The 26,761-nt window shown below is 39.7% G+C and overlaps 1 protein-coding gene across 1 annotated transcript in view; it reads right to left on the bottom strand.

Moving 5' to 3' along the window:
• Positions 1 to 1,807: 1,807 nt before the first annotated feature.
• HMGA2 (high mobility group AT-hook 2) overlaps positions 1,808 to 26,761 on the bottom strand; it is a 140,438-nt gene continuing 115,484 nt past the window's right edge. Inside the window, exons 4-5 of the mRNA XM_020883302.2 lie at positions 15,271 to 15,303; positions 1,808 to 1,950 (exon numbers count right to left, since the gene is read on the bottom strand). Of these exons, the coding sequence (XP_020738961.1) occupies positions 1,903 to 1,950; positions 15,271 to 15,303 (81 nt within the window). The 3' untranslated portion in view covers positions 1,808 to 1,902. The remainder of the gene's footprint in view (positions 1,951 to 15,270; positions 15,304 to 26,761) is intronic.

Below are 26,761 nucleotides of genomic sequence, written 5' to 3' on the forward strand. Positions count from 1 at the left end.
AAAAGCTGAGCTTGTTGCGTCTCACCTACAAAGCTTCAAGTTTCTTTGAAGGTTGGCTTTATTTTATTTGCAAAAAGTATGTAAAAACATGTTCCTTTCTATCAAAAAAGGCTTTTACAAAAATAGTTTTGATGAGGGTTAGCTGCAGTCTGAAATATTTCAAACATTGACAAAAATGAATGCTGCAAGTAACAAGTTCATTCCTTTTGAAGTCTGGAGGTAGGTCTTTGCAAGTCAATTAGTCCATTTCCTTAAACAATTCATGTGAGGTACAAACTTGGAAGGTAATATTTAAACATTACAGTCAAATTTTGTGTGATGTGTAGTGTGATGGAGGAAAATTATCCTTAAGAACCTAGGAGCGACTTGGTTAAAAACAAAAATTCAAGTTAATGTAGAAAATCTAGCAGAGAAGCTGAAACAAGTATTTGTAAAATTTTAATAAAAAAAAAATTCCATAGAAAAATACATAGCCATGCTGAAACACAGTAAGGAGACTGCTTCTTTAACTGTAAATAAGTGGACAAAAAAGAACTGTAGATGATTTGTATCACCTACCCATTGCGTTTTCTTTTCTTGCATTGCTTGTGTATAGCAGCATGTAATAAGTACTAAACTGTAAATTAATTGTAACATTCAGAGGTAGTATTGAGCAGTGGGTTTGTATTGCATCTCTGGCTAAAAGTGCAGTTTGAATGAAGAGGTGGTGAGCTGAGGTCAAGCACCTCATTCAACCATCCTATGTCAAAACGTATTACTTGACGTAACACATAAGCTTCATTTGAGGTAAGTGGTATTTAGGTCTTTCACGGAAACTGATAAACAATGAAGAGAGAGAAAGAGAGAGAGGAGAGAGAGAGAGCCTGCTTTTTTTTTTTGCCCTTTAAATTGTATTATAAACTATAGCAAAAGAAATTTGGATTTCGCTCCTCTCCCTCATAATCCAGGTTAAATTCCTCATGCATTATTCTGTTGTACCTTTTCATTAAATTACAAAGAGGATAATTTTACTTGTCTAGGTTCCTTAAAAATGGCTTTGAGGCTGACAAGTGTGATTTATTGCTAAATGGCATTTGGCTCTGTAGGAAGTAGATTCTACCCGGATGAGGGTTCCTGAAAATAAAAAAAACAAGGGCTGTGAGTAAATTTATTACTCCTGCAGATATGCGGTGGCATCCATAAATAAAGGAGTTGGCAATCAGAGTTTGCGTACTTCCCTTTTTGAAAAGTGAACATCACCTTTTCTGGTTTGTTAAGCTGGATGAAAGGATACATCAGCATTTCGTCTCATTTAGAAATAAAAGTAAAAATTAAAAAAAAAATCATCAAGTAAGTGTCTACAAGGTTATATGAAAAAGAGAAATAGTAGCTAGTCCTATCTTTGGTGTTCTACACAGAAGCTTCACTACTGAGCGGGCTGGGTGGCGACTGAGGCGGCCAGTGTTTCCCACTGCGCCTGGCCTGGAGGAATGCCCAGTGTCACGTGGGTGACACATTTCTGGTTTGGATGCAGTGCAGTGATTGACTAAACCCGATTCAGAGGTTTTTTTCTCATCCACCCACTCCTGCTTATCAGATCCACAAACTATTAGTAGGTTAAGGAAAAAGAAAACAGTAATTAAAAGTTGCATTGTTAAAACTGTGTCCCCTGTGTTTACAGCAGTTTTTCACTAAACCTGGGACTGTGAAGGGATTACAAAGAAGGTGATTAATATAGTCCTTTTTAAGGTTACGTGACTTCTCCCACCCCCACCCCCGCCCCGCCCCGCCCCGCCCCCCCCACCCCCAACCCCAGATGAAAGTGGAAAGACCGTGGCGACAGAGAGTAAGTGGTCACTGCAGTGTCTTCTCCCTTCAAAAGATTCAACTGCTGCTGAGGTAGAAATTGAATGTTGGCGCCCCCTAATCCTCTTCCGCAGACTCTTGTGAGGATGTCTCTTCAGTCTCCTCCTGGAACACACAAAAGTCACAACCATTACATTGTGTGGCCTGCTCTGACAAACGGTTCAGAGGTGACCTGTTACTGCAGCACATTATGCTGGCTTCAAAAGAGGATGCGGATGACTGGCAAGCTCCTCGTTCCCAGGGCTTCTTAAACCATAATTGAGGAATCAAGGTGTTGTTTTTTCCCAGAGCCGTCATTAGCCACTGTTGACTTAAGGCTTGACATCATGGCGGCTGCTCAGCAGATTCAATTGTCTGCCATCCAGAGAATGTCAGGCCCGTGTGAGCTTACTCACCAGCGAGAGGCGGAAAAAAGACACGGATAAATTTTTTCCCGATGGCTCACCAGTCATCAGTTTTAAAACTAGCAAATCAAGTGAAGGGGATCCATTCCTCAGACACAAAGGAAACGTGTCCTGCGGATATTGGTAATCATAACTGATGCTCTTAGGGTGCTTACTCAATGCTTTTAGGGGACTGGCTGGTATTATTCCCATTTTACAGGTGAGAAAATCAAGGCGCAAGAACTCATACCCAAAGCTGCAGGGCCAGGACAGCCAGGCTTTGGGCAGAGTCAGATGGGTGTTGGCACCCATGTGTGACCAAGATGCCGCCACCACAGTGACGGAGGCAGCATGAAGGCAAGCCTGAGAAAGGGCTGCAAGAGCTGAGGACTGACTTCCTTTCCAAATGGATTTCCTCCTTGTATTTATTAAAGCACATTGTAAGACAATGACCACAGTCTGCCATTAACAGCTCAGTCTCAATCCTAAATCCACACCAACCAAACATTTAATGGTGGGCTGACCAAACAGAGAAAATCTAATATATATGTTTTTGAAGGGCCTTCTCTTCATAAATCTAATCCCCCCTTCTCTTTCCCTTTTTTGATTCCTTATGGCTCTGGAATTTGTTGGAGTTTCTGCAAGCCGGCTTGAGCTGTAAAGTTCTCTTTCCTTTTGCTTATTTAACAAATGTGCAGTACCTTTCAGGACATGGGTGGTAAAGCGGAGACAATAAACATTTCTGATAAAAGCGTCCTTAGTGACAGGATGATTTTTATCAAATGCTGTACACTGTCTCCTAAGACGGCATGTGAAAAAGATCTGGGAGAAGAGGTAAACATTTACTCCTGCAGCAAACTTTAAGAATGGCCAGCTTAAAACAGCTTATAACAGTCTTCATACTTTAATAGATTTGATTTTCCACATGGCTTCATTTTGTCTGGGTGGCTAACTGACACAATTTATACCTCTCTTCCTTTCCCAGGTCACTACAGTACACCATTCAGTAACACATGCCTTAAAGCTTGTCTGCATTATGTGACCAAACTTCCATTCATTAGTGTTTGAAACACTTCAGCTGTGAAAGAACTCCTAAATGCCACCATGTGTGACGTTTCTGCGTAAAAGCAGCAAAAGGGAGGGGGAGAAAAAGCCCACACGAACGGGCACTCACAGGCTCACATGAATGCACACGCACGCACACACTGTATCCTGAGCCTTAATAGGCCACTGCTTATTGCAAACGCTTTACAAAAGGTTTCAAACATTCTTCCCCCCACCCAAGACTGAGGGAGCTGTAAATCCTGGGAATAAACACACATACAAATGAATGGATTACAGCTTAAAAAATATAACCACTGCAGCATCGAGTCATGAGATTTCACACCGGTTTTGTTTAGTCTGCTTTGGGTTATGTAGGAAACGTGGAACGTTTGCAGCCACCTCCCCTCTGCCCCCAACGCCCAAACTGGGCTTCACATATTTAAGCAGCAGGTTTATACCTCTTGATAGGCTACAGGCCAGGATCCTGAGATTCTCCATGTATGGAGTCCCAGACACAAAGGAGGATGGAAGGGGATCAAAGTCACGGACGGACGCAAGACAGATAGGCCAATGTTCAGCCGCCCTTTGACCTTGTCTTTACACTTAATATTTAAATTCCAGAAAGTCACTTAAGTTGTTCGGCAGATATACTCTTCAATCATCCCCGCAGGATTCACTTCTCATTAGGACAGGAGGTATGGACTTAGGTGACTACCCTGAAACAGACTACGGCGTACAAGCTGGCAGACAGATTTGATTGCTTCTTCTTCTGGTTAACAAATTAATAGAAGGCTGTCAAGTTGGAAGGCCCTGGGGCCACAGATCAAGCTGTAATTATTCCACTCCTAACTGCTCAATTTTTCTAGACTATTTGGAAAAAGGTCTTCCAAATCCAGAAGGAAATCGAATTTTCAGGCCATGAACTTACAAAGATCTTGCGGTAGATGGGATGTGATCAGCTTTTCAAAACATTCCCAGAAACTGCTTGATTTGAGCTCTTGTAGCTCCTGATATGGAAGTGGTTTACTTAAATCCCTTAGACACAATTCAGCTGAAAATGATGGTCCCTCATCCTTATAGTGTTTCCTTTACTTAATGGTTCTTAACACAACATGGAGAGTTATTTTTTTTCCATGGACACTGAAATGCTTCTGTTAGTACCGGGTTTCTAACCAGGATGCCAGAGGGTGGGAGCCTCACTCGGTCAAACTTCGGGAAGTCATGTAGCTCTCACATGCTGAGGATGAAGGTTCTCACAAATGTTTGGTTTGTGGAGAGTTCTCTCTTCTTGGCATAGCCCTGACTAGCCAAGCTCTAAAGGATGACATGGCTGCTAAGTGGAGGTGAAGGTGAGAGGTGGCAGCTCTCACCTCTGCAAACCCCAGTTCTCACCCTCCAGTAACTTGGCCTTTTGCTGTGGCAGAAAGTATGTGTGTAATTAAGAGAAGAAAAAATCTTCTTTTTTTTTTTTTTTGGTTCTACAGTTCATTGCCTGAATTGGGGCAGGTAATTCAATAGCAGATTGCAAAGTAAGCCTGGGAGAGAAGAGTTCTTGTTTTCTCTTCTCAGGAACCATCTGGGTCGCGGATGCATGAAGATGGAGTCAGAAGACTTCCCTGGTGGCACAGTGGATAAGAATCCGCCTGCTAATACAGGGTACACGGGTTCAATTCCTGGTCCAGGGAGATTCCACATGCTTCGGAGCAACTAAACCACTGCTGAGCCCAAGCTCTAGCGTCACAGCTCCTGAGCCTGTGTGCCACAGCTACTGAAGCCTGTGTGTCTACAGCCTGCGTGCTGCCACAAGACAAGCCAGCACAATGAGAAGCCCTCGCAATGCAACCAGAGGAGCCCATGCTTGGCACAACTAGAGAAAGCCTGAGCTAAGCAACGGACACCCAGGATAGCAAGAAGAAGAAAAGAAAAGGATGGAGTCAGAAAATCCACGTTCAGCTGCTGACCAGACTCCACACAGGGCCTGTCTGTGGTGCAAGGAGTGGACAGACAGGAACCAGTGATGAAAGGAAGACACATCTGGTCCTGACATGCCCCAGGAATCTTATTTTTATGGCAGAGGAGCTGGTAGGGACCCCTGGGATTCAATCCTCCTAAGTAACTTAAAAGACACTGCCATTTGCTGTAGACAATAGATTGGAACTTGAGGTGTTTATTTAAATTGCTTCATGTTCGCTGCATATGGCCAAAGGATCTTTGAGCTTGGCTAGCCCCCCAACGGCAGCTCTGAGGCAATACGGAGGTTGAAAGACTGTCGCCAGGCACTCTCCACATCTCATTAGGGGCTGGTTGGCGAGGTGGGAAAGCCAGGCAGCCGCAGTCTGGTCAAGGAGGCTTACTGTTGGAATGGCGCTTCAGGAATGTAGGATAAAAGGACTTTTCAAAGTGAAAGCGCACAGTGACATTTTTATGAGCACCAGCCACTAAGGCCTCTAAACACTGAACAGCCTCCAGCCATCCACTCAGTTACCTTACAAAAACCACTGAGGCTGCCCCACACGGGGGTGAAACACATGGATTTTTTTGGCAGAAAACTGAAGAGAGGGAAAAGAAAGTAGGCAGAGTTGGAGAACTATATTTTTATTATGACTGCTGGAAAAACTGCACTCATTTTGCCTAAAGTTTTTCTTTTGTTCCCCCCAAAAGGAATTTAATAAGTGTAACTCTTTCATTGCTTTCATTACGCTTGGGGGAAAAAACCCCACTAAAACCTAGAAAGACAGTTCTCACCTCTCCCCATTCTTTTGATTTTGTTCAGCATGATGCATATGGCATATACCCTTGGATACACTTTTGCTCACTGATTCAAAAGGAGGAAGAAGACATCCCAATATACATCCTGATTCCCTCATGCTGGATGGGATTTTTCAATGTCTTAGGCGTTTAACCATAGATCTTACCACCACAGGCAAGGGTGAGGTTATGTGCTGGAGGAAAGGTTTAAGGCAAGAGCTGAAGCTCTGGGTTTAATTTTCAGATGCAGACTAAACAGAAGATCTGCAGTGCAAAGGAGGCCAGCAAATTTTCAGTGGAACCGAGAAATGGAAATACCCTCCCTGAAAATTGCAGGGGTGCTGTCACTATCATGCCCCTCTGTGTGTGTAGTAAGGAGGGCTAGTCACAGAAGTCCATGTCGCCTTTAATAAACCCTTATTTTTTTCCCCCCTTGGTTGCAAAGAATTCTGCGACTCTTACTAGAAAGTGCTGCAGGCTACAAATACATCTGTAATTTAAGCTATCTTGCTAGTAAACCAAACACCACCTAGTCTTCTAGAAAGAGTAGTTAGGGTTTAGTGACATTCTTTTTGTCATCTTAGTATGCTCAGTTCCTTAAGGAGTTGGAGTGACCCACTCAAGAGTTTTGCATGTTCGTGAATATCTCAAGCCAGTCCCGCTAGAACAAAGATTATGGGTTCCCCTCCCTCTGCAGCAGAGACCAGAAACCAAGTTTTCAAGTTCCATCCGCAGCTAAGTGACCCACGAGACCACAAATTGGACATTTTCTAGTTCTTGGTCAGATATTTTAATTTAAAATGGATTGGGGCTGTTTAACTTCATGGAAAGTGATTATTTCCTTCAACTAGGAAAACCTTATATCACATTAAAAAAAAGAACATGTTCAGTGGAACCTATATAAACCCTATGATCTGGCAACTGCAAGGCATTCTGGTGGAAATGTTTTTTCAAAAGGAGGCTTTAGAAGTTGGGATATTCATGGTGCCTTATCGTTTTGTTAATTTTAGTCTTATGTGTGTAAAAATATACAAGCACCTTCCTTGCATGTGTTACCATCAACTTAATAAAAGTCAGTTTTAAGATCTTATTGTGTGTTCAGGTGCTCGGTCGTGTCTGACTTGAGACAACCCTATGGACTGTAGCCCACCAGGCTCCTCTGTCCACGGGATTTCCCAGGCAAGAATACTGGAGTGGGTTGTCATTTCCTCCTCCAGGGAACTGAGGGATTGACCCATCTGCACTGCAGTCGGATTCTTTACCACTGAGCCACCGGGGGTGGGGGGGGGGGTGTGTGTGTCTTTAAAGGTCTTATTGGGGGATGTTTACGGTAAAGAAGGCTGATCCTAGATATCAATGACCATGGGCACCAGCCCTAGCATTAATGTGTGTATAATTTGTGCCTTGTTCTCACTGTGTTACACAATAATGATAATACCCATCGGCAGGGTGTGAGAAAAAAATGTGACAACGAAATGGGAAAACTTTGAGAAAAGAGTAAAAATTCTGTAAGACTACAGTGCGGAACTATGATGATTAATGATAGCTCCTCATTTTCTGTTTATTTATTTATCTGTGGTTCAATGATAGATAGCTGTGAAAGAAAGGGAAAAAAACCTGTTACTAAAGAACGCCTCCCAAAGAAAACAAAATATGACATCTTAGATTTGTAATACTCTCCTGTTTGTCTCATGCATGCCTCTGATCAGAGTTCCATCACTGAAAATACTGCAAAGAGAGGTAACATTCATCTCTGGGATACTACAAATTCTTTTCTGGGATGGAAGACTATTTAAAAATATCTTCAGAAGGGAATCACGTTTTTCAGATAGACAATTCATTTTATATATAAACTAAATGGAAATTTTGGGGGCTTCCCTTGTGGCTCAGCTGGTAAAGAACCTACCTGCAAGCAGGAGACCTGGGTTCTATCCCTGGGTCGGGAAGATCCCCTGGAGAAGGGAAAGGCTACCCACTCCAGTATTCTGGCCTAGAGAATTCCATGGACTGTATAGTCCATGGAATTGCAAGAGTCGGACACAACTGAGCGACTTTCACACTCATTAACTGCAGATTTCTGGATCCTGTAAGTCATGATTTCTGAGGATCACAAGCTTCATCAATTTTCCATGCCTGCATCCCAAGTTGCTTCAGTTGTGCCCGGCTCTTTGCGCCCCAGTGGACTATAGCCCTCCAGGCTCCTGCGTCTGGCAGTTTCTAATTCATATTGAAGGAATGTCATATTTAAAAAATAGTTAAAGATGCAGCAAAAAGATTTTTATATGAAGGAACCACTCAGGAAAAGGAAATTCATTTCAACATTTCCAAAACTACTGAGGAATGTTCTTCTTTTTACAAAGTGGTTTTAAAATGGATAGATTAAAGGCTGCTTTATGGTTTTATTCTGGATGTGTTTATTGATGGCTCAGGTTAGCAGAAGCATTTTGTCTTTGTTTTCTATGTATACAAAATTGTTCACAATTTGTATTTGTGCCAGGAAACAGAACATTTCTAAGTTTTAATCATTATTGCACCAAACATTGTTTATTATCCTGAGACAAGACTTTTGAAGATGATTATGAAAATATCAATAATAACAGTAAGTTAAATAATTCTTCAATAGAAACATTTCCGTGTCCAGCAAACATTCCCTCAAAGTTAAAAAAGTTTCTTAGACAAACCAACATATTTCTATTCAAACATTAAGGATTTTCTTAGAAAGACAGTATTTTAAAGCCAGTTGCTATTTATTCATATTAATTTGGGTTTGGATAATAGAAGAAATCTTACGTATTGAATAAATAATAGCTTTTTATACAACTCCCATCAAAATGCATAGGAAAAGCACTCTGCAATATGCAAAGGAAAGCAGACAGACATGGCCGTTTTATTTTTAGCCTAATCCAAAGGCTTTACCACCCAGTTAAAGGCAATCATATTAAAAAAACAAAAAACTCTTATAGGAAATCTGTCAAGTTCAGAAACACTATATTTTGCCTTTTGGAGTTTTATGTCATGCCCCAAACTGAGTAATGTTCTTTCACTTCTGTTAGACATTTATGTCATCTCTGTAAGACATCCCATGCCAAGAAACAGCTGACATCATCTTGCCAATATTCCTTTATTAAAACTAAGCTAATGACTTCATATGTTTACAGTTGATGATCATTTTGATATGCTTCCTCTGCCTTACCCATGTGCTATATCTCCTTGAGCTACTTTATTATAAGAGTTAAATGCTGCCTTCTACTTGGATCTCTTCTTTTTCCTTGACCTTTGCAATGTCAGAGGTCAGAGGTTAAATAAAAAATGTATTTCCTATACACAAAACAGTCTCACTCAAGGTGGACTTTGATATAATTCTTTATGTTTTGCCAGTTGGTACCAAACATTTACTGGCCCACAAACTGTTTTACCAGCTTGAAAGAGCATAAGTTGGAAAACAAATAAATCAGTACTCTTTATGACTTAAGCAGCATAAATCACTATTCTCTCTGAGTGAGTCGAGAGTGACTCTTTTTTGCAAGTCTGATTTATGATGAACTATTTATTGCACTGGCCAAGATACCACGTAAAAGATGAGTGTTAGAGAACTCTCCCTTTTTCCTCCTTCCTCCTTTGTATGTCTAGACTAAAAGCCCCCAGTAAAAATGCCTTCTTTGAGAACAAGATGCTGACTGCAATTCATCAACCTGCTTGTCCCAAACTGAAATCTCTCATTTTGCTCCAAACAATGTTTAGGTTGTCTGAAATATAAACATCCTTAAAACTGCCCTTGAAGTCTCTGTAAAAGCATTCAACTTCTTCTTTTTTTTTTTTTTTAAGGGGGGAAAATCCCATGATAACCAAGGCTTAGATTTCTTTGCCCCAACACACACCACCCACAAATGATGTTACTCGCCGGTAAAAGCTCTATTTCAAAACAGAAAGCTTTGTTTCCAGTCTCTTAGAAACTGAAAACTTTCCAGTTCTCTCACTGGGAAGCTGAAAAGGAGCAGGTTTCTACCTGTCTTAATTGCTAGAGGTGTAGCTTGCCAGGGCTCTACAACAATGAGGAAACTGGGTTGAAAGGAAGGAGAACTTAGGATTTTTTAAAGCTGTTTTTACCTTCTGAGTAGGGCTCACGTGAGATAAAAAAATATCTGAATTATATATAAGGACTCACTTCTAATTTCAGTTTAAAATCTTAAAAGGTGGAAATCAAGAAACAATAAGATAGCTAATAAATCAACAAAATCTTTTTAGAACTCTGAGATATAGTGAGATTTTTTTTTTCTTATGAAAAGTAACACTTGAGAAACAAAGGCCCCTCTATCAATAATAACAACCCTATAAGTTATAAGGTTCCTTTTATATGGAGAACAACAGCAGCAACAAAACCTACCAATTTCCTACTCAACTGAGAATGTAATCCATGTGGCTGAGAAATCAACTGCGTTTTTTTAGCAATCAATGGCTAAAAAACTAGGAAATTAGCTAATTTCTTACTTTATCACTTTAAATGAAAATACAGAATTCTCCAGGAAGCTTAGTTTTCACTGGTTTTGGAACTTATAAATTTAGTGTTAAATATTAGAGACCGTCCCCTTTAGATTTTTAAGATTATTAACTTTCCCATCAGGGTTTCGTGACACACACTTGAGGTTTGCAGTTGATGGCACCTGGTGGACTTCCCAAGCACAAACCTGCAGAACGGTTTTCCTTAAATTTTTTCCCCCTCTTTTGATGTATGTACTTATATATACATATGCACATCTAAATTCGGAGATTTAGCCTAATTCTGAATTTGGCTCCTTAGAATGAATTATGACTTTCTTTAATCCATTTTCAAGAATTTGCATCCCCAAAGTTCTGAGGAAATTTAAGAAGAAGCAACAGTTAGAATCAGACACGAACAACGGACTGGTTCAAAATTGGGAAGGAGTACGACAAGGCTGTATATTGTCAGCCTGTTTATTTAACTTGAAACACAGAGGACATCACGTGAAATGCCGGGCTGGATGAGTAACAAGCTGGAATCAAGATTGCCGGGAGAAATATCAACAACCTCAGATAGGCAGATACTATTGCTCTAATGGTAGAAAGCGAAGAGGAACTAAAAAGAGCCTCTGATGACAGTGAAAGAGGACAGTGAAAAAGCTTAAAACTCAACATGAAAAAAACTAATATCATGGCATCTGGTCCCATCACTTCATGGCAAATAGATAGGGAAAAAGTAGAAACAGTGACATTTGTTTCTTGGGCTCCAAACTCACTGTGCACGGTAACTGCAGCCAGGAAATTAAAAGATGTTTGCTCTTTGGAAGAAAAGCTATGACAAAGCTAGTCAGCATATTAAAAAACAGAGACATCACTTTTCCGCCAAAGGTCTGTCTCGTCAAAGCCATGGCTTTCCCAGTAGTCACGCATGTATGTGAGCGCTAGACTATAAGGAAGGCTGAGCACCGAAGAATTGATGCTTTTGAGCTGTGGCTGGAGAAGACTCTTGAGAGTCCCTTATACTGAAAGGAGATCCAACCAGTCAATCCTAAAAGGATTCAACCCTGAATATTCACTGGAAGGACTGATGCTGAAGCTGAAGCTCCAGTACTTTGGCTACCTAATGTGAAGGGCTGACTCATTGTAAAAGACCCTGATGTTGGGAAAAAGCGAGGGCAGAAGGAGAAGTGGGTGACAGAGGATGAGATGGCTGGATGGCATCACCAACTCAGTGGACTTGAGTTTGAGCAGACTCCAGGAGATAGTGAAGGACAGGGAAGCCTGGTGTACTGCAGTCCATGGGGTCGCAAAGACTCAGACATGACAGTGACTGAACAATGACAACAAGCATTTGATGGCATTAGGATACTTTAGAAGAGAGTCTTTGTAACTCCATACACATGGAATTACATACAAGCCAAGTGCTTCAGTCCTAATGATAGTATGTAGAAATCACCATAAAATTTTCCCTTCATTAAAAAAATCCTTTATTTTAAAAAGATGCAGTGAAAACACTTGAGGTTAAAAAAAAAAGATAGTAGTTTTGAACTAATTAGACCTTGGATATTTTTGAGAATACAAATCTCTAGAAATGAAAAGCCGAGCATCCCAAAATAAGTCAGAATGTAATAATATTCCCTGGAATTTATACAACTCTTAAAATGTTCCTTGGAGTACATGAAGATGCACTTATTTTCCCAGTTCATAGATAGATAAATAGGGAATAGAAAGGTTAATTCATCTATTGACAGGGCCAGAAAGCAAAACCTAGGTCGCCTTATACACTGCTGAGTTCTTTTCTTGGATGTAAAATATTTAATTGTGCTAAAATTTTTGCCACCTCAAAACAGAATCTGAATGTAACCCCGCGAAGTAGTGTTGATAGAAAGGATACAAGCCTGAGTTAATCCAGACTGCCACATGGAAAAGCAATCCGGGAGGGTATTTTGACAGAAACAGATGGAAAAGAAAGAGATTCTTTTGAATGTGGTGTAAAATTTACATTATCTTCCACAAACTTCCGTGTAGTCCCCATGTTTATATAATTCATCACTGTGTCCTTAGGCAATATAGATTAGGAAGCCCAATGAGCTCATGTTCTTTTTTCTGAGTCTAAACTCTCTTTTCAAGGGCAAATCTGGAGCATGGTCTGTAAGACAGCAAGATTGATGAGTGAGGACCAACCCAATCCATCTGTGATTTCTTTGATATTCCTGATTCTCTTGGGACAAAAATGTCTGATGTCACTTACATCATTTCTTGGTGTATTATTGCCCAATTTGTAATCAGTTTCAGCCAACTGGATAACCTCCACCAGTGATTTTCCTGTCTCTGCCTCTTTACTTTTGAATATTCCATTCATCTCATCTAAAACATCTTCTATTCTTTCTCTAAAGAATAATCTATGTCTTCATTTTCCCTTCTGCAACTAAACAAGAACAAGATCAAAACTCTTCTGAGGATCATCCCCTTAGGCGACATAGGGCATCCCACTCATTCATCTGTATCACGCTGTGCCTCATATAGACTCACATTGTGCACTCATTTGCTCAACAAATGTTCAAATGTCTTCTCAAGTGTGTTCACTGCGTATCTTCATCCATGGCTCTACGTGACTCACTTGCTGCTGCTAAGTCGCTTCAGTTGTGTCAGACTCTGTGCAACCCCATAGACGGCAGCCCAAAGGCTCCTCCATCCCCGGAATTCTCCAGGCAAGAACACGGGAGTGGGCTGCCATTTCCTTCTCCGTGACTCACTTGAGGAGTTCATAAAATACTAATGCGTGGGCTTCCAGACCAAATAATCAGTATCCCTGAAGGGTGGGGCCAGTGGTAGGCAGGTAAAAGTTCAACAACTTGCTCTCCAGGAAAATAAAAGTCCTGACTTGTAGTGTATATCAATTTCCATGGTGTAACTACTCCCACCAAAATGGATTTCAAGTCACCTACTTGACATCACTAAATACAGAATCTGGAAGAGATATAATTGCCTCACAAGGGCTGGCTCTAGCATACACCACTGGCTAGGGTTCAGGATGGACACACATTTATAGTTGCCTGTCCTTCAGTATCTGAGGAGGGCTGATTCCAGGATTTGCCTTAGATACTCAAGTCCTATAGTTGGTCCTCACTCCATACCCGTGATTTTGCACGGGTAAAATTAAACCGATTAAACCAATTATGGATCCTGTGGTGCTGTAGTAGTTAGTGAAAAAAAATCCCCATTTAAGTTGACCATCACAGTTCAAACCCAAGTTGTTCAAGGGTCAACTGTGTATATTAATATATACAGCTGGATATACATAACTATATTAATGGTATCTGTAGGTGATTCCAACATGCAGCCAAGGCTAAGAACCTCTGAACTACATTACACATTTCTCATATGCAGTGACTGTGTTTTGTTTGCCTTATCTTCCCTACAATCCCAAGAATAGAGACTGAATTAAAGCTTTAACAGACCACCTAAGATTATTAACCTGTCATTCACAGCCCATGATGTAACAGTGAACACAGGAATATACTTTGACTCCAATGCACAGAATTATAAATTCATTTTCTCTTGATTTCCCTACTAGTGAAGAATGAGAGGATAATATATTTGGGATCTCCTACTTTAAAATGTCAAGTTTTTGTTTATATTTTGCTCTGTTTAATATTGCTTAGAAACATCGTGTACTTATTTTTAGTGTTCCATACCATTCTTGGCTTTTAGGAAAAGGGAACAGCTATGATTACGATTTTTTGTTCACGGAAACTCTGTTTTTATTTTAAAGCACGTGTGTAATTATTCAGACACATTTTTCCTGTATGCTTATATTTGTTTAGAAGCTTCCATTCTTTTTCAAGCTGCATTTGCAAAGAACTGTAGATACAAGAGATTGTCTTTTCCATGCAAACCAACACTGTCCCAAGAGAACAGGGTGAAAGGTACAGTTTTAGAGAATTCTAGGGAAAGGATCCTACAGATAAATTACATGAAAGATCAACAAGGAACTTGGTAACCTGTGACACTGCTTAATAACTTACTTTGGTAGGTTCTACATGATACACCTAGGTCTCCTGTGCATCTCTTTCAACCCCAAAAGGGAGAACAGCAAGACATTTTTATATTTTAATTTATTACTCAAGACATACTTTCTTAATAAACATGATTCTTATGCTTCTAAGTACAGATTATAATTGGGACAAGGAACTCCAGGCATATGGAACAAGAGAAGTAAAGATGGTTCCTAATTTTGATGTTGCCAAAGACTTCAGAGACTCATTCAGCTAAGATTGGAGAGTTCATCAATAGCAAAATTAGTATAACAATTTCTCAATTTCCAAGCCTCTTTGGGGGGAATAAGTCAATGAACAGATATGTTTCCAGTCATGGATCATGATATACTTTGCAGCTAATAAGTCCTGTATTGAGTCAATGGGATGTGGATCGTTAGATGGAAAGGACAAAATTTGATGTTTAAGTATGGGTGAAACACCTCAGAAGATTAAGTATTTGTTTTATATGAGGCACTAAAAGGGTTTATTTTTAAAAGTATTTTTATTTGCTTTGTATACTTTAGGTCTTGGAGTCTTTCAGAATTTTTGAAAACCTCAGACTATATATTCTTGACTATGTCTGAAGGATACAATCAGTTTTCAAGAACACTACAATGCTGACATAATCAAAAGTAGAGAAAAACTAAATAAAGATTATTTGGGGACATATATTTTTTTGTCATCCTTTTTACATTAATTGGGAGAAAAAAATCACAATGACTGTCTCTTACCTGAGCAGGCTTCTTCTGAACAACTTGTTGTGGCTAAGAAAGAAAAAAAAAAGAACTGTTATAATTTAAAAGGAAACACACACAATGAGAATAATTAAGTATACATGTTTTAAATATTGACACTTGTTTGCGAAGAGGAAAGTTTCTTCAAAGTTCAAATGGTTTCTTTCAGGTTAAAGGATGTTTAAAACAATTCCCAACTAAGGTCTGTAATACATAGCAGTTACATCAAAATAAACTTGCTATTCTATTCACTTTGTTTTAGCTAGCATTATCACAAAACTTAGGAAGTGAAAGGGCTTAATTTGTTACAATTTTGTTAAAAAAACTCAGCTTTATTGAGATATAATTTATATATCACAAAAGTCACCCATATGAAGTGTATACATCTAAGCTTTTTAGTATAGTCTGAAGGTAGTACAAGCATCACCACTATCCAATTTTAGAAGATTTCACCTCTTCGGAAAGAAACCCATCCATTATCACTCACTCCCATTCCCTCTTCCCCCTCTAGCCAACCTCCAGTCCCCAGTCAATTACTAATCTACTTTCTGTCTCTACATGTGTGTGTTCAGTCATGTCTGACTCTTTGCAACCCTACAGACTGTAGCCCATCAGGCTCTTCTGTCCATGGAATTTCCCAGGCAAGAATACTGGAGTAGGTTGCCATTTCCTTCTCCAAGGCATCTTCCTGACCCAGGGAAGGAACCTGCATCTCTGCATTGGCAGGCAGATGCATTATCATTAGTACCACCTGTAACTTTGCCTATTCTGGACATGTCACGTAAACATACAGTCTTCTGTATCTTTTATAATCATATAATATATGGTCTTCTTTCACTTAAAATGTTTCCTAGGATTATTCAGGCTATAGTATGTATCAGTAATTCATTCCTTTTTAATAATTTTATTTATTTACCTATCTTTTGGTGGTGTAGCATGTGGGATCTTAGTTCCCTGACCAGGGAGTGAACCTGTGCCCCCTGCATTGGAAACATGGAGTCTTAACCACTGGTCCACCAGGGAAGCTCCAGTAATTCAATTCTTTTTATTGACAAATAATATTCCCTTGTATGGATATATTTTGTTTACACATCCATCAGTTCATGCACATCTGGGTTGTTTCCAACTTTTGGCTATCATGAATGATGCTACTATGAACATCCATGTATGAGTTTTCGTGTGTACAAGTTTTTATTTCACTTAGGTATACAGCTAGGAGTGGCATTTCTGGGTCATAGAGCTTAACTGTTAAACTTTTTAAAGAGCTGTCAGATAGTTTTCCAAAGCAGCCTCATCATTTTATAGTCTCATCAGCAATGTAGGAGGATTCCAATTGCTCCCCATACATGCCCACACTTGCTATTGTCTTTTTACATCCTGCTGGTGTGGTGGCGAATGTCATTGTGGTTCTGATTTGAATATTCCTAATGGCTGATAATGTTGACCATCTTTTCATGTGCGTTTTGGTCATTTGTTTATCTTCTTTAGAGAAGTGTCTATTCAAATCTTTAAAAACTGTATTTGTCTATTCATTATTGAGTTATAAGAGTTCTTTATATGTTCTGGATACAAGTTTCTTATCAGAATCTGATGTGCAATTTTTTTTTTCCCATTCTGTGGGTTCATTCGCTTTCTTGACGGTACCATTTGCAGAATATTTTGTCATATCTGTGTCTGCAAATCTCTATCATCTCTATTTAATTCTGGATGTAGTGCAAAGTCCCCCTTTTCGAGTGAACTATCTGAGCAAACTGTTTTCTGTCCAGCCTGTTAGCTATCCAATAGTTAGCATATTAGAAAAACATTTAAGTTATTCTTTGTTGCTGTAAAAGGTGGTTCTGAAGCCCATTTTTCTTGGCGGTGCACCTTGGGCATGCAGGATCTTAGTTCTCCGACCAGGGATTGAACCTGTGCCCCCTGCATTGAGAACATGGAGTCTTAACTACTGGAGCACCAGGGAAGTCCCATGAAGCTGCAAATTTTTAATGAATTACTTCCAGTACTCACTCTCATGTTTGAATATAAGCCTTATTTATTTATTCTATCTAGGCTTCCCAGGTGGTGCTAGTGGTAAAGAACCTGCCTGCCATTGTAGAAGACATAAGAGATGTGGGTTCCATCCCTGGGTCGGGAAGATCCCCTGGAGGAGGGCATGGCAACCCACTCCAGTATTCTTGCTTGGAGAATCCCATGGACAGAGGAGCCTGGCAGGCTTCAGTCCACAGGGTCTCAAAGAGTAGGTCGCTTCACGACTGAATTGACCTAGCATGCACACACACACACATCACTGAGATTTGCAAAAACAACTGAACCACCACTCCGATGTGGGCAATGACATGCTTTTGTGGTACAAATGAAAGAAAGAAACTTGCTACAGTTCTCCCAGATAACAGAAGTTAAGGTAAGTTCACTCTTATTGTGAAGGGGTAGAACGTCTATTCATTTTCCTTCCTTTTAGTGATGGTGTCATGTCTTACTGCTGCTGTAGTAGACATGTTTTATAAAAAAAAAAAAAAAGAAAATCAGAGCTTTTTTTTTTTTTTTGTAGATGAACAAGATAAACACAAAAGAAAGGCAAAATACTTTTGTTTACTGGAAAAAAAAACCAAACCAAAAGTTCTTCCCTCTGACTTTAAATCACAGTAGAGATGACATCATAAAAGCCCAGGTTCTGAGATGATGTGTTCTCCAGGTGGAATCCAACCGAGAATGATTAGGACTTCTTTGCCTCTTAGGATTCAAGAATACTCTCTGAGCGCTCAGAGAGTATTCATTTCAAAAGAGTCATTTGTGAGAACAGACCACTTTTCTTCCTCCCCCTTTTTTTCCCTGCCGATTACACCTGTACACTGTTTACTCCCAGATCATTTCAAATCCCCACACATTCTTGCAGGCTGACTGGTTCCTCCTGCTCAGAAGTCCCCCTCCCTTTTTGGCTGAGGAGCCCGCATTCATGTGCCTCCTGCACACTGCGGGGCTCAATGAAATCCTCTGAAAGGGCTGCCAGCTCGCCCAATTTTCCATGAATTAGGTCCTGACACTTCAATGAGGGGAAAGACAATGTCTGAAACCCTGCCAGCCCTGGCTCCCGGCCTAGTCCGTGTCACAGAACTTCTTCCAGCTGCCCTTCCACACAGCACTTCATACTTTTCAGACCACCAAACAAACAGACCCTTGAGGCCTTTCAATGGTGGTTGGGGCTATGGCTGCCGGGATGTCTGCCCAGCCTCTGGCACCCAATGGTTCCAGACTGCGCCGCCGCCGTTTTCCGTTGTTGTTATTTTGTTTTGTTTTTTATTTTTATGAATGGCTTTGGGAGAAAATGCAGACGGAAGCACAATACTACAGCCATTCATAAAAAGTGAGAGGAAACAAACTGCTGTCTGAAAACCTTCGGGGACACCAAACTGCAAATCTCTTATCTTCCTTGGGGCACCTACTAGCTTAAATACCTAGAAACCAGGTGCCCCTTAGGGCTCTGGTCATTGAAACCACGGTCGACCACTATATTTTAACAAAAACTGACTAATATCAACTGTGCAGATGGACTTGGAATGTGGTTGGCAGTATACTTCCCTGCACCTTAAGAAGTGAGTCATATCTTGCACGTGCATTTCCTGTATAGAAGCTAAAATCCTGTTTTAAACATCAGCATCATTGTGGCTGGAAGGACCCAGGACTTGTTATTTTCATTCACTCAGAGGGAAACTAAGGCAGAGGGAATTTAATTAACTCCCCTGAGATCATCTTCTAAAACTACAACAACCGGGGTTTCCTAATTCTCTTAATCCCCTATATAATGCTCTGAGGAAACCTGTTCTCAACCTTTTCTTTAAAAAAGCAAAAGTCAAATCTGATTCAGCCCCGGAGGAGAAGCTATTATTTCATGACTTTGGTTCCCACCTCCAGATTCACTCTGCTCTTCGGGATCTCTCGGGATTCCACACGCCACCACAGCCGGGAAGGCCCCGGGTTTTGTCAGCAGGGCCAGCTCTGACTCTCCTAGGCTACCGATGGGGAGTGAACCTTGGGGGAGGACTCAGTCCCACAAGGTCACCTGCTCCCCCTCCCCACTTGGAGATTCTTCTATCATTACCTACTGTGGGGGGTCCGAGCACATCTCTCTTACAGGGGGGTGCTACTGAACAGATAGCAAAGCCCTCCAAGTTGCTGATTTAGACGGTTCTGATGGTTCCACTTTAGTTAAGTCTGTCCATGTGGGGATGTCTGCACAGTGGAGTGCTCTGCAGACCTGGCATGTCAACCGTGCCTTGCACTGAGATTCTGAGTTCCTTATAAGACGGTTACACCTTGCAAATAGCTCGTAATCAAAGTCTCTCATTCCACAGTGGCATTTTAACTTCTGAAATACAATTGGTGGAAGACAGCTTCCTCCCAGAACAAAAGAATATCAGCAACAAAGGACTTTGAAGAAATGCTTTGAATTAAGTTAATGTTAAATAAAACTGTGAAGACAATTAAAAAACCCATCGGTTGAATGAATCACAAAAAGATTAAGAAGGGCCCTCTCTAATCACGGGGACGTCAATATGCAGCTTTCTGCAGGTTAAACCTTACATCGGACTAGCGCAGCCAAATTGAAAGTACAACCTTTAAGCAAATAAATACTATTGTTAAAGTCTGTAAATAGCTTAAGAGACAGCATGCTAAACTAGATTGTGCAAAGAATGTGAAAAAGGAAAGAACTTATTTTTGGATTTCTGAGATCATACAGCAAACCAGTATTTCTCCAAATGAAAGGGGAAAAAAGACTGAATTCTTAATGTCCACAGAGTATTTTGGCTTTTAAGATTTTGTAAGAAGACACTGGTATAGGAAATTTATTTCAGCATAATTAAGGGGCTCCCCGGTCCTCCTGAGAATCCAGCCTATGGTTCCAGGGAGTCTAGGTATTTTAAAACTGATGCCTAGGCTGCTAAGCCACCCCTTCTAGTAGGTATTGAAAGAAAATCCTTCATAATAAAGAACCTGAACATTAGTAGTTTACTTCAATACTAACCTAAACATTAAATGAAAAGAAGCTTGAATTGGGCTTGACATCCTGATGTTTTAAAAAATGAGGTACAGTGTTTAGCAAAGTAAGGGTGACTATTATGCAAAGGGTTTTAAGTTGACCTTTGGAAGAAAACAGTCCTTTACTGGATCTCCAAGCAATGGGTCTTTTGGTTTTATGTAAGTAGCAAATTTTTAATCTGATTATATTCTTTGTTTTATTGCCAGCTAGCAATAGATGGTTTTGCCCACTGGCTTTTAAAATCATAAGACCATTGTTCAGTTAAGAGGTACCTCTGTTCCCTAGCACATACTCTTTTTTTTCATGTTGACCCTTCTTTCATTCTCATAGTAGTACAGGGCAAGACAGATCCATCCCCTAGCTGTTTACTAGGGGATTTTTAAATTTTAAAAGAATTTAAAAATCTTTTAAAAGAATTTTATAATCCTCATTTCTTTTGTGAGATGTGAATGGCCCCTAAAATATTAACTCTCATTTCTAAATGAAAGTTACATTTTAGGGGCCATTCACATCTCACAAAATAACAGCTCACAGGATAAGCTCAGTTATTTAAAATTTTTAATTAAATACGGTATCCTGCTAAAAAAGATATTTGTTTTTAAACTTCCCAAAGAGTCCTTTATGGCTTAATTGAAATAGAGGCGCCTATGATTATGTTTGTAACCACACAAGGGCAATCAGATTCGTCTTCTGCCTGAGATGACTTCTTCTTCTTGTTCCGTCACTAAGAAGTCTGATTCTTTTGAGACCCTAAGGACTGTAACCTCCACCCCAACACCCCACCCCCTGCCCAGCTCCTCTCTCCATGGGATTTCTCAGGCAAAAGTATTGGAGTGAGTTGCCATTTCCTTCTCCAGGGGGTCTTCATGACCCAAGGATCAAACCCGCGTCTTCTGCGTTGGCAGGTGTGTTCTTTACCTATGAGCTGCCAGGGAAGCCCATGGTGGCTTCTAATTCAATTTAAAAATGAATGGTCAGGACCTCCCTGGTTAAGACTCTGCATTTTCATTGTAGGGGGCATGGGCTCAATCTCTGGTCGGGGAACTAATATTCTGCATGGCACGGCCAAAAATAAAGTAAATAAAAACAAATTAAAAAATGAATAGTCAACTCTCAGTGACATCACTATAGGGAAGTTGAGTTCAGAGTATTCTCTAGCACCAAGTGGTCAAAAAGTTATTTGATTTACCTAAGGAATCACCCGGGGCTTCCCTGGTGGCTCAGGCCATAAAGGATCTGCCTGCAATGTAGGAGACCTGGGTTCGATCCCTGGGTTGGGAAGATCCCCTGGAGGAGGACATGGCAACCCATTCCTGTATTCTTGCCTGGAGAATCCCCATGGACAGAGGAGCCTGGTGAGCTACAGCCCATGGGCTCGCAAAGAGTCAGACAGAGCAGAGAGACTAAGCACTCGAGGAATTTTTCTGTTAATTAGATAGGACGATGTGTCTGAAGTTTGAAGAATTTCAGATCAAATGTTGGTTCAACAATGTGAGGATGAAACTTAGCTGCAGTTATACAAATCCCTTGCCTAATGAATGTGTTAGTCGCTCAGTTGTGTCCAACCCTTTGCGACCCAATGGAACCTACCAGGTTCCTCTGTTCATGGAATTCTCCAGGCAAGAATACTGGAGTGGGTTGCCATTCCCTTCTCCAGGGGATCTTTCCGACCCAGGCAGGGATTGAACCTTGGCCTACCTGCAATGCAGGTAGATTCTTTACCATCTGAACCACCAGGGAAGTCCTGCCTATTGCATATACCACTCTTATTGGGTTGAGAGTCTTTCTGTATTGACAGCTTCTTCAAGCTGAGAAGGATCCTGCCTCCTAGTGGTGGGAGGCCTTCATAAAGGAGAATATATCCAGCATAATTAAGTGGTTAATGTCAATTTTTGTTCAGCTCAGAAAAAGCCGAGGTTGGATCACAACTTCTGTGTCTTGTCCCTCCTGTGTGCAGTCAGAGATGACGGTGCAATGTGTATACACATGTAGCCCCGAATGGTTACAATTTGACAGTAACATCTGGCCCTTAGAACGTAAAGGAGATTTTGTAGTTCTCTGTACAAAGTCTCCTAACAAGTGATAAATCTATGTGGAGTTTTGGCAAAATCTCTGGAATTTTTGCTTGGTATCGGGGGGGAAGGGGAGGTGTTCTTTATTTTCCACTCTACTTGGCTTTACTCTTGAACTTAATGCAAAAGACAAAAGTAAGCATCATTTCAAAAGTATTTATTGGATTATTATAGCAAAGTGCCCTCACTGCAGCTGGCCTTGTTTAATCTGTTCAAGGATGAGAACAGTCACAATCTGCTCTAGTTCGTGTTTATTAACATCAGCCTGTGTGTGTATGGCAGTGAGGCACTGCAGTTCTCATGAAAACAGATTTGGGAGCTAATACTCTGGAGTTTTTGTACCTTTCTGACTTCTGGTACCTTTCTGGTACCTGCAGAATGGAGGAGAAAGATCAATGAGGAATTCTTTAAAAACTTCAGTGTCCTGATTAGTTGTAAAAGCCAACCTTTTACAACTTGACCTGATAAAGTTACTCACTGGCTTATCAAACTTGAATTGATATATGATAAAGTATACATCAGATGGGGACTGGGTATACAAAATGAATAAGAAATGTTTCCTAGTCTCAAGAATCCTAGTGTCTAACTGGGAGACAAATGAGGAAATAGATACTAAAGAGTATAAAGTGCATTTAGATTAATTTCCTCCTATGTTCAATGCAATCAAACATAGAGAAGCATGTTCATCAAATTACAAAAAAGGATACTTATAAGAAAGAAGAGCTATTTCCCTTCTAATGGGGAACATGAGAAAGCAGAGGTAAGTTCACTGAAGAAAAGAAAACACAAGAAATTTGAAAACTTGATGTAGAGGTAAAATATCATTCATCTCTATCACAAAAAATACAGATAGAAGTAAAGTGTTTTCTTTGGTTTCAGTTTGGAAAGTTAAAGATTAGAACTAAGTTTAAAAAAATCAGAAAACAAAGCAAAATGCAGCAATGGTGGGAATGTTGTTAAAATTATGACTAATTTTTAAATGATATTTTGGTATGCTCCTGGGTTGCAGCATTTAACAAGCATTGCTATCTTAGAGAAGATGGCTGCACTTTGGGGATATAAAGCATTCTGAAGTAGACAGTTACACACAGGTGGGGTAAAGGAATACATCATCTCGAGAGTCGACTTTTCATTTCAATTTTTATAATTCTCTAAGATTTGGGGGGAAGAATCCATCCTTATGCAAAAAGGAGCTGAGTAAAAACTGCAAGGTTAGTGTTGCTTCATGGAAAAAGAATTACTCTTGTTTCAGACCTATTTCCTCATCACACAATATTTTTAGACAGATACACTATGTATTTTTTGAAGATGCAAATTATTTATTCTCTTTACATACTTCTTTTTTTCTCTCTATAACCATTCACAAAGCTAGTTCACTTTGCAAATGCACACATGGCAAACAGCACCAAAGGAAAATGAGTAAATATGTGAAACATTACGCTGTTGGGTTTTGACAAATCAAACCCATGTGCACAGATACTATGGACTAAATTCAAGCTTTAGTTAATGTCAACTTTAGCCTGACAGTTCAAGACTAATGTTCAATAATGGATAACGCAGACATCTATGAGATAATGGAACTTAAATTGTGTGCTATAGGATTGTGTCGTGTGTTTGTGTTAGTTGCTCAGTCATGTCTGACTCTTTGTGAGGAGGTGATCAATAATCAATACTCCATATCTGTTGGAGACATACCTGAAAGTCTACTTAAGACACAACATCTTCTTAACATCTGACAGATTATTCAGAGTGATTATATGAAATTGGATTTGGACTTGCTGAACTAGAGACACAATTTTTTATATCCCATGTAATACCTTTTCCTGTGTGTTTGTCCATGTGCATAGGATAGAGATCATGTGACTTTTAAGTAGTTCTAATTGCTTTTATTTTAATGAGAGAGATTTAGAATCAATACTCAGAAACCTTCTTTGATACTGAGAAGATCTGTTGGGGTTGTAGGATAAAACATTTTAAAATGGTTTATTTACCACTATTATATATAGAATAGGTTACTCACAAGGACCTACTGTGTAGCACAGGGAACCCTTGTCAATATTCTGTAATGACCTATATGGGAAAAGAAACTAAAAACCATTGGATATATGTCTATGCATAACTGATTCACTTTGCTCTATAGCAGAAACTGACATCACACTGTAAATCAACCATACTCCAATAAAATTTAAAAAAAAAAGGGTTTTACAAAATGATTTGAGGAGCCAGCATTTCCCAGCAGCTATACTAGTTACACATGGAAACCGAATTTAAAAAGCTGAATCATGATTTTAGGCATTTCCTTTCCTTAAGGAAAGAGTCAGTAAATTTATTTGTAATCTCTTATGCTCTCAAGGACTACAAAGGGATAGTTTATGGGTTGAGAGCTCTACGATACTTAACTGAGTCATCTCTCTCCTAGAACCCTAATTTAGCAGTATTTTCTTGGCATTAGCCTAGGGCTGACTTTAGCAGTTGAGTTGTTTTCCTTGGAGGAAGTTTAATATTCAATCCGAGAAATGTTAACTATTCCCGAACATTAGCTTAAATCCTTTAACGTTTTAAGCAGTTATAGAAGTGAGCTCTCTTTCTTTCACATTCTCACACTTCCAGAGTGTACCCAGCACACCCGTCTTTCCAGAGAATACCTGCTTCCTGGATGCTCCCTGGAGGTTTTCTCTGGATTAATGTCCCTTTCTTCAGAATCCGTAAATTAAAATGTCTCCCTTCCTTCTTCAGAAAAACCTCACATTTCATTGGGCTTGTCTCCAAAGTCTCTATTTGAAACTTAAGGGAGTCTCAGGCAACCAACCCCCTAACCTACCTAACTCAGCTCAACTGCTCTACAACGGATGACCCTAGCATCGATATATTGTCATCCTAAAAACTATGTATTTGTTTTGACCATTGCGGAAATGTCTCTCCGAACTTTGTTTCATGATCATACCCATTGAATCAAACTTTCTTTCATTACAATTCAGGGTAAGGTGATATGACGCTGCACTTTCTATTTCGATTGATCATAGAGGAACAATAACAAAAATAATACATTTTACAAAGAGATCTAATGTGTACTGTCTGATTTACTCCACAACAGCCATCTGCGGAAAAGTACCGCTGTTCAGATTTATACATGAGGAAGTAGAACCCTAAAGACACTCAGTGACTTACAAGGGCCAGTACATAATGAAGCCACAACTGTGACGCAGTCCACGTGGTTCCAGATCTTTTGCTCCTTCTATCATCCCACGCTGCTGCAGCAATCTGCTTATTCTGTGCTTCTTTTCTTATTAAAAATCAGTGCTATAAGCAACCATCATCCATAAAAAGAGCATACGTTTAAAAAGATCATAAAGACCTAGCTTTCTGGGGCTATGACTTCACTGAGAAGAAAAATGATCAAATAAGAGGAAAAAGTGAATTTTAATGTAACAATATTAAAAGATCTTAGTTCAACTGAATGCTTCTAATGTTCTTAAAGGAGAAGTCAGTATCAGAAAATCACTTTCAGTAGTTCTGAAAAGTTTCGTCAAAAGTCTCAAGATGTTTTAGAAATATAAATAGCAGCTTGTTTCTCACTAGATTTCTATAAAAGTTGAAATCCTTCCCTGCTATTCATATATATATATATGTGTATATAACTATATATACCTACACACACACACACACACACACACATATATACACTTTCCTTTATCCTTTTATTTCCTTTATTCTCTTTGAAAAGTTCATGGAAAAAAAATTCAGGCAGAATTGTGAAAGCTAAGATTACTGTGATAAATGCTAATAAATTACTTTTGCTTTCTTCCCCCCTGTTTATCACATGCTCTATTATGTGACGGTATTAAAAACATTAGCTATAAATTCCATGGTGTCTATGATATAGGAAATAATAGACACAGTTCCTATCCCTATAGTGTTAACAATTTCATGTATTATTGTCTGTAAGCAAAATGTGAGGAAGAATAAAGATGCCTGCTTCTCATCCAGCTGCTCATCTACATCATCAGACAGCTCTCCTCATTCCTTGTGGCTTTCTTTCTCTTTTTAATATTTACATTTATTTATTTTTAATTGCAGTATAATTGCTTTCAATATTGTGTTTCTGCCATACAGCAACATGAATCAGCCATAGCTATATGTATGTCCCTTCTCTCTTGAACCTCCTTCCTATGGCTTTCTGCTCAAGAAATCTCCCTTTAATCCCCTGTATGTATGGTCTCTGCATTCACTGGCGGGTACTTTTGTGCATCTGTTCATTTCTTTGGAATGTGACCACCCATGACACGTATTTTTTACCCATGATATATGTAAATACACATCGCCATACAGAAGAAGTCATTTAAAACACTCCATTTAAAGCCACATATAGATGTATAATATT

The sequence above is a fragment of the Odocoileus virginianus genome, chromosome 24, assembly GCF_023699985.2.
Source record: "Odocoileus virginianus isolate 20LAN1187 ecotype Illinois chromosome 24, Ovbor_1.2, whole genome shotgun sequence".
Classification (NCBI taxonomy): Eukaryota; Metazoa; Chordata; class Mammalia; order Artiodactyla; family Cervidae; genus Odocoileus; species Odocoileus virginianus.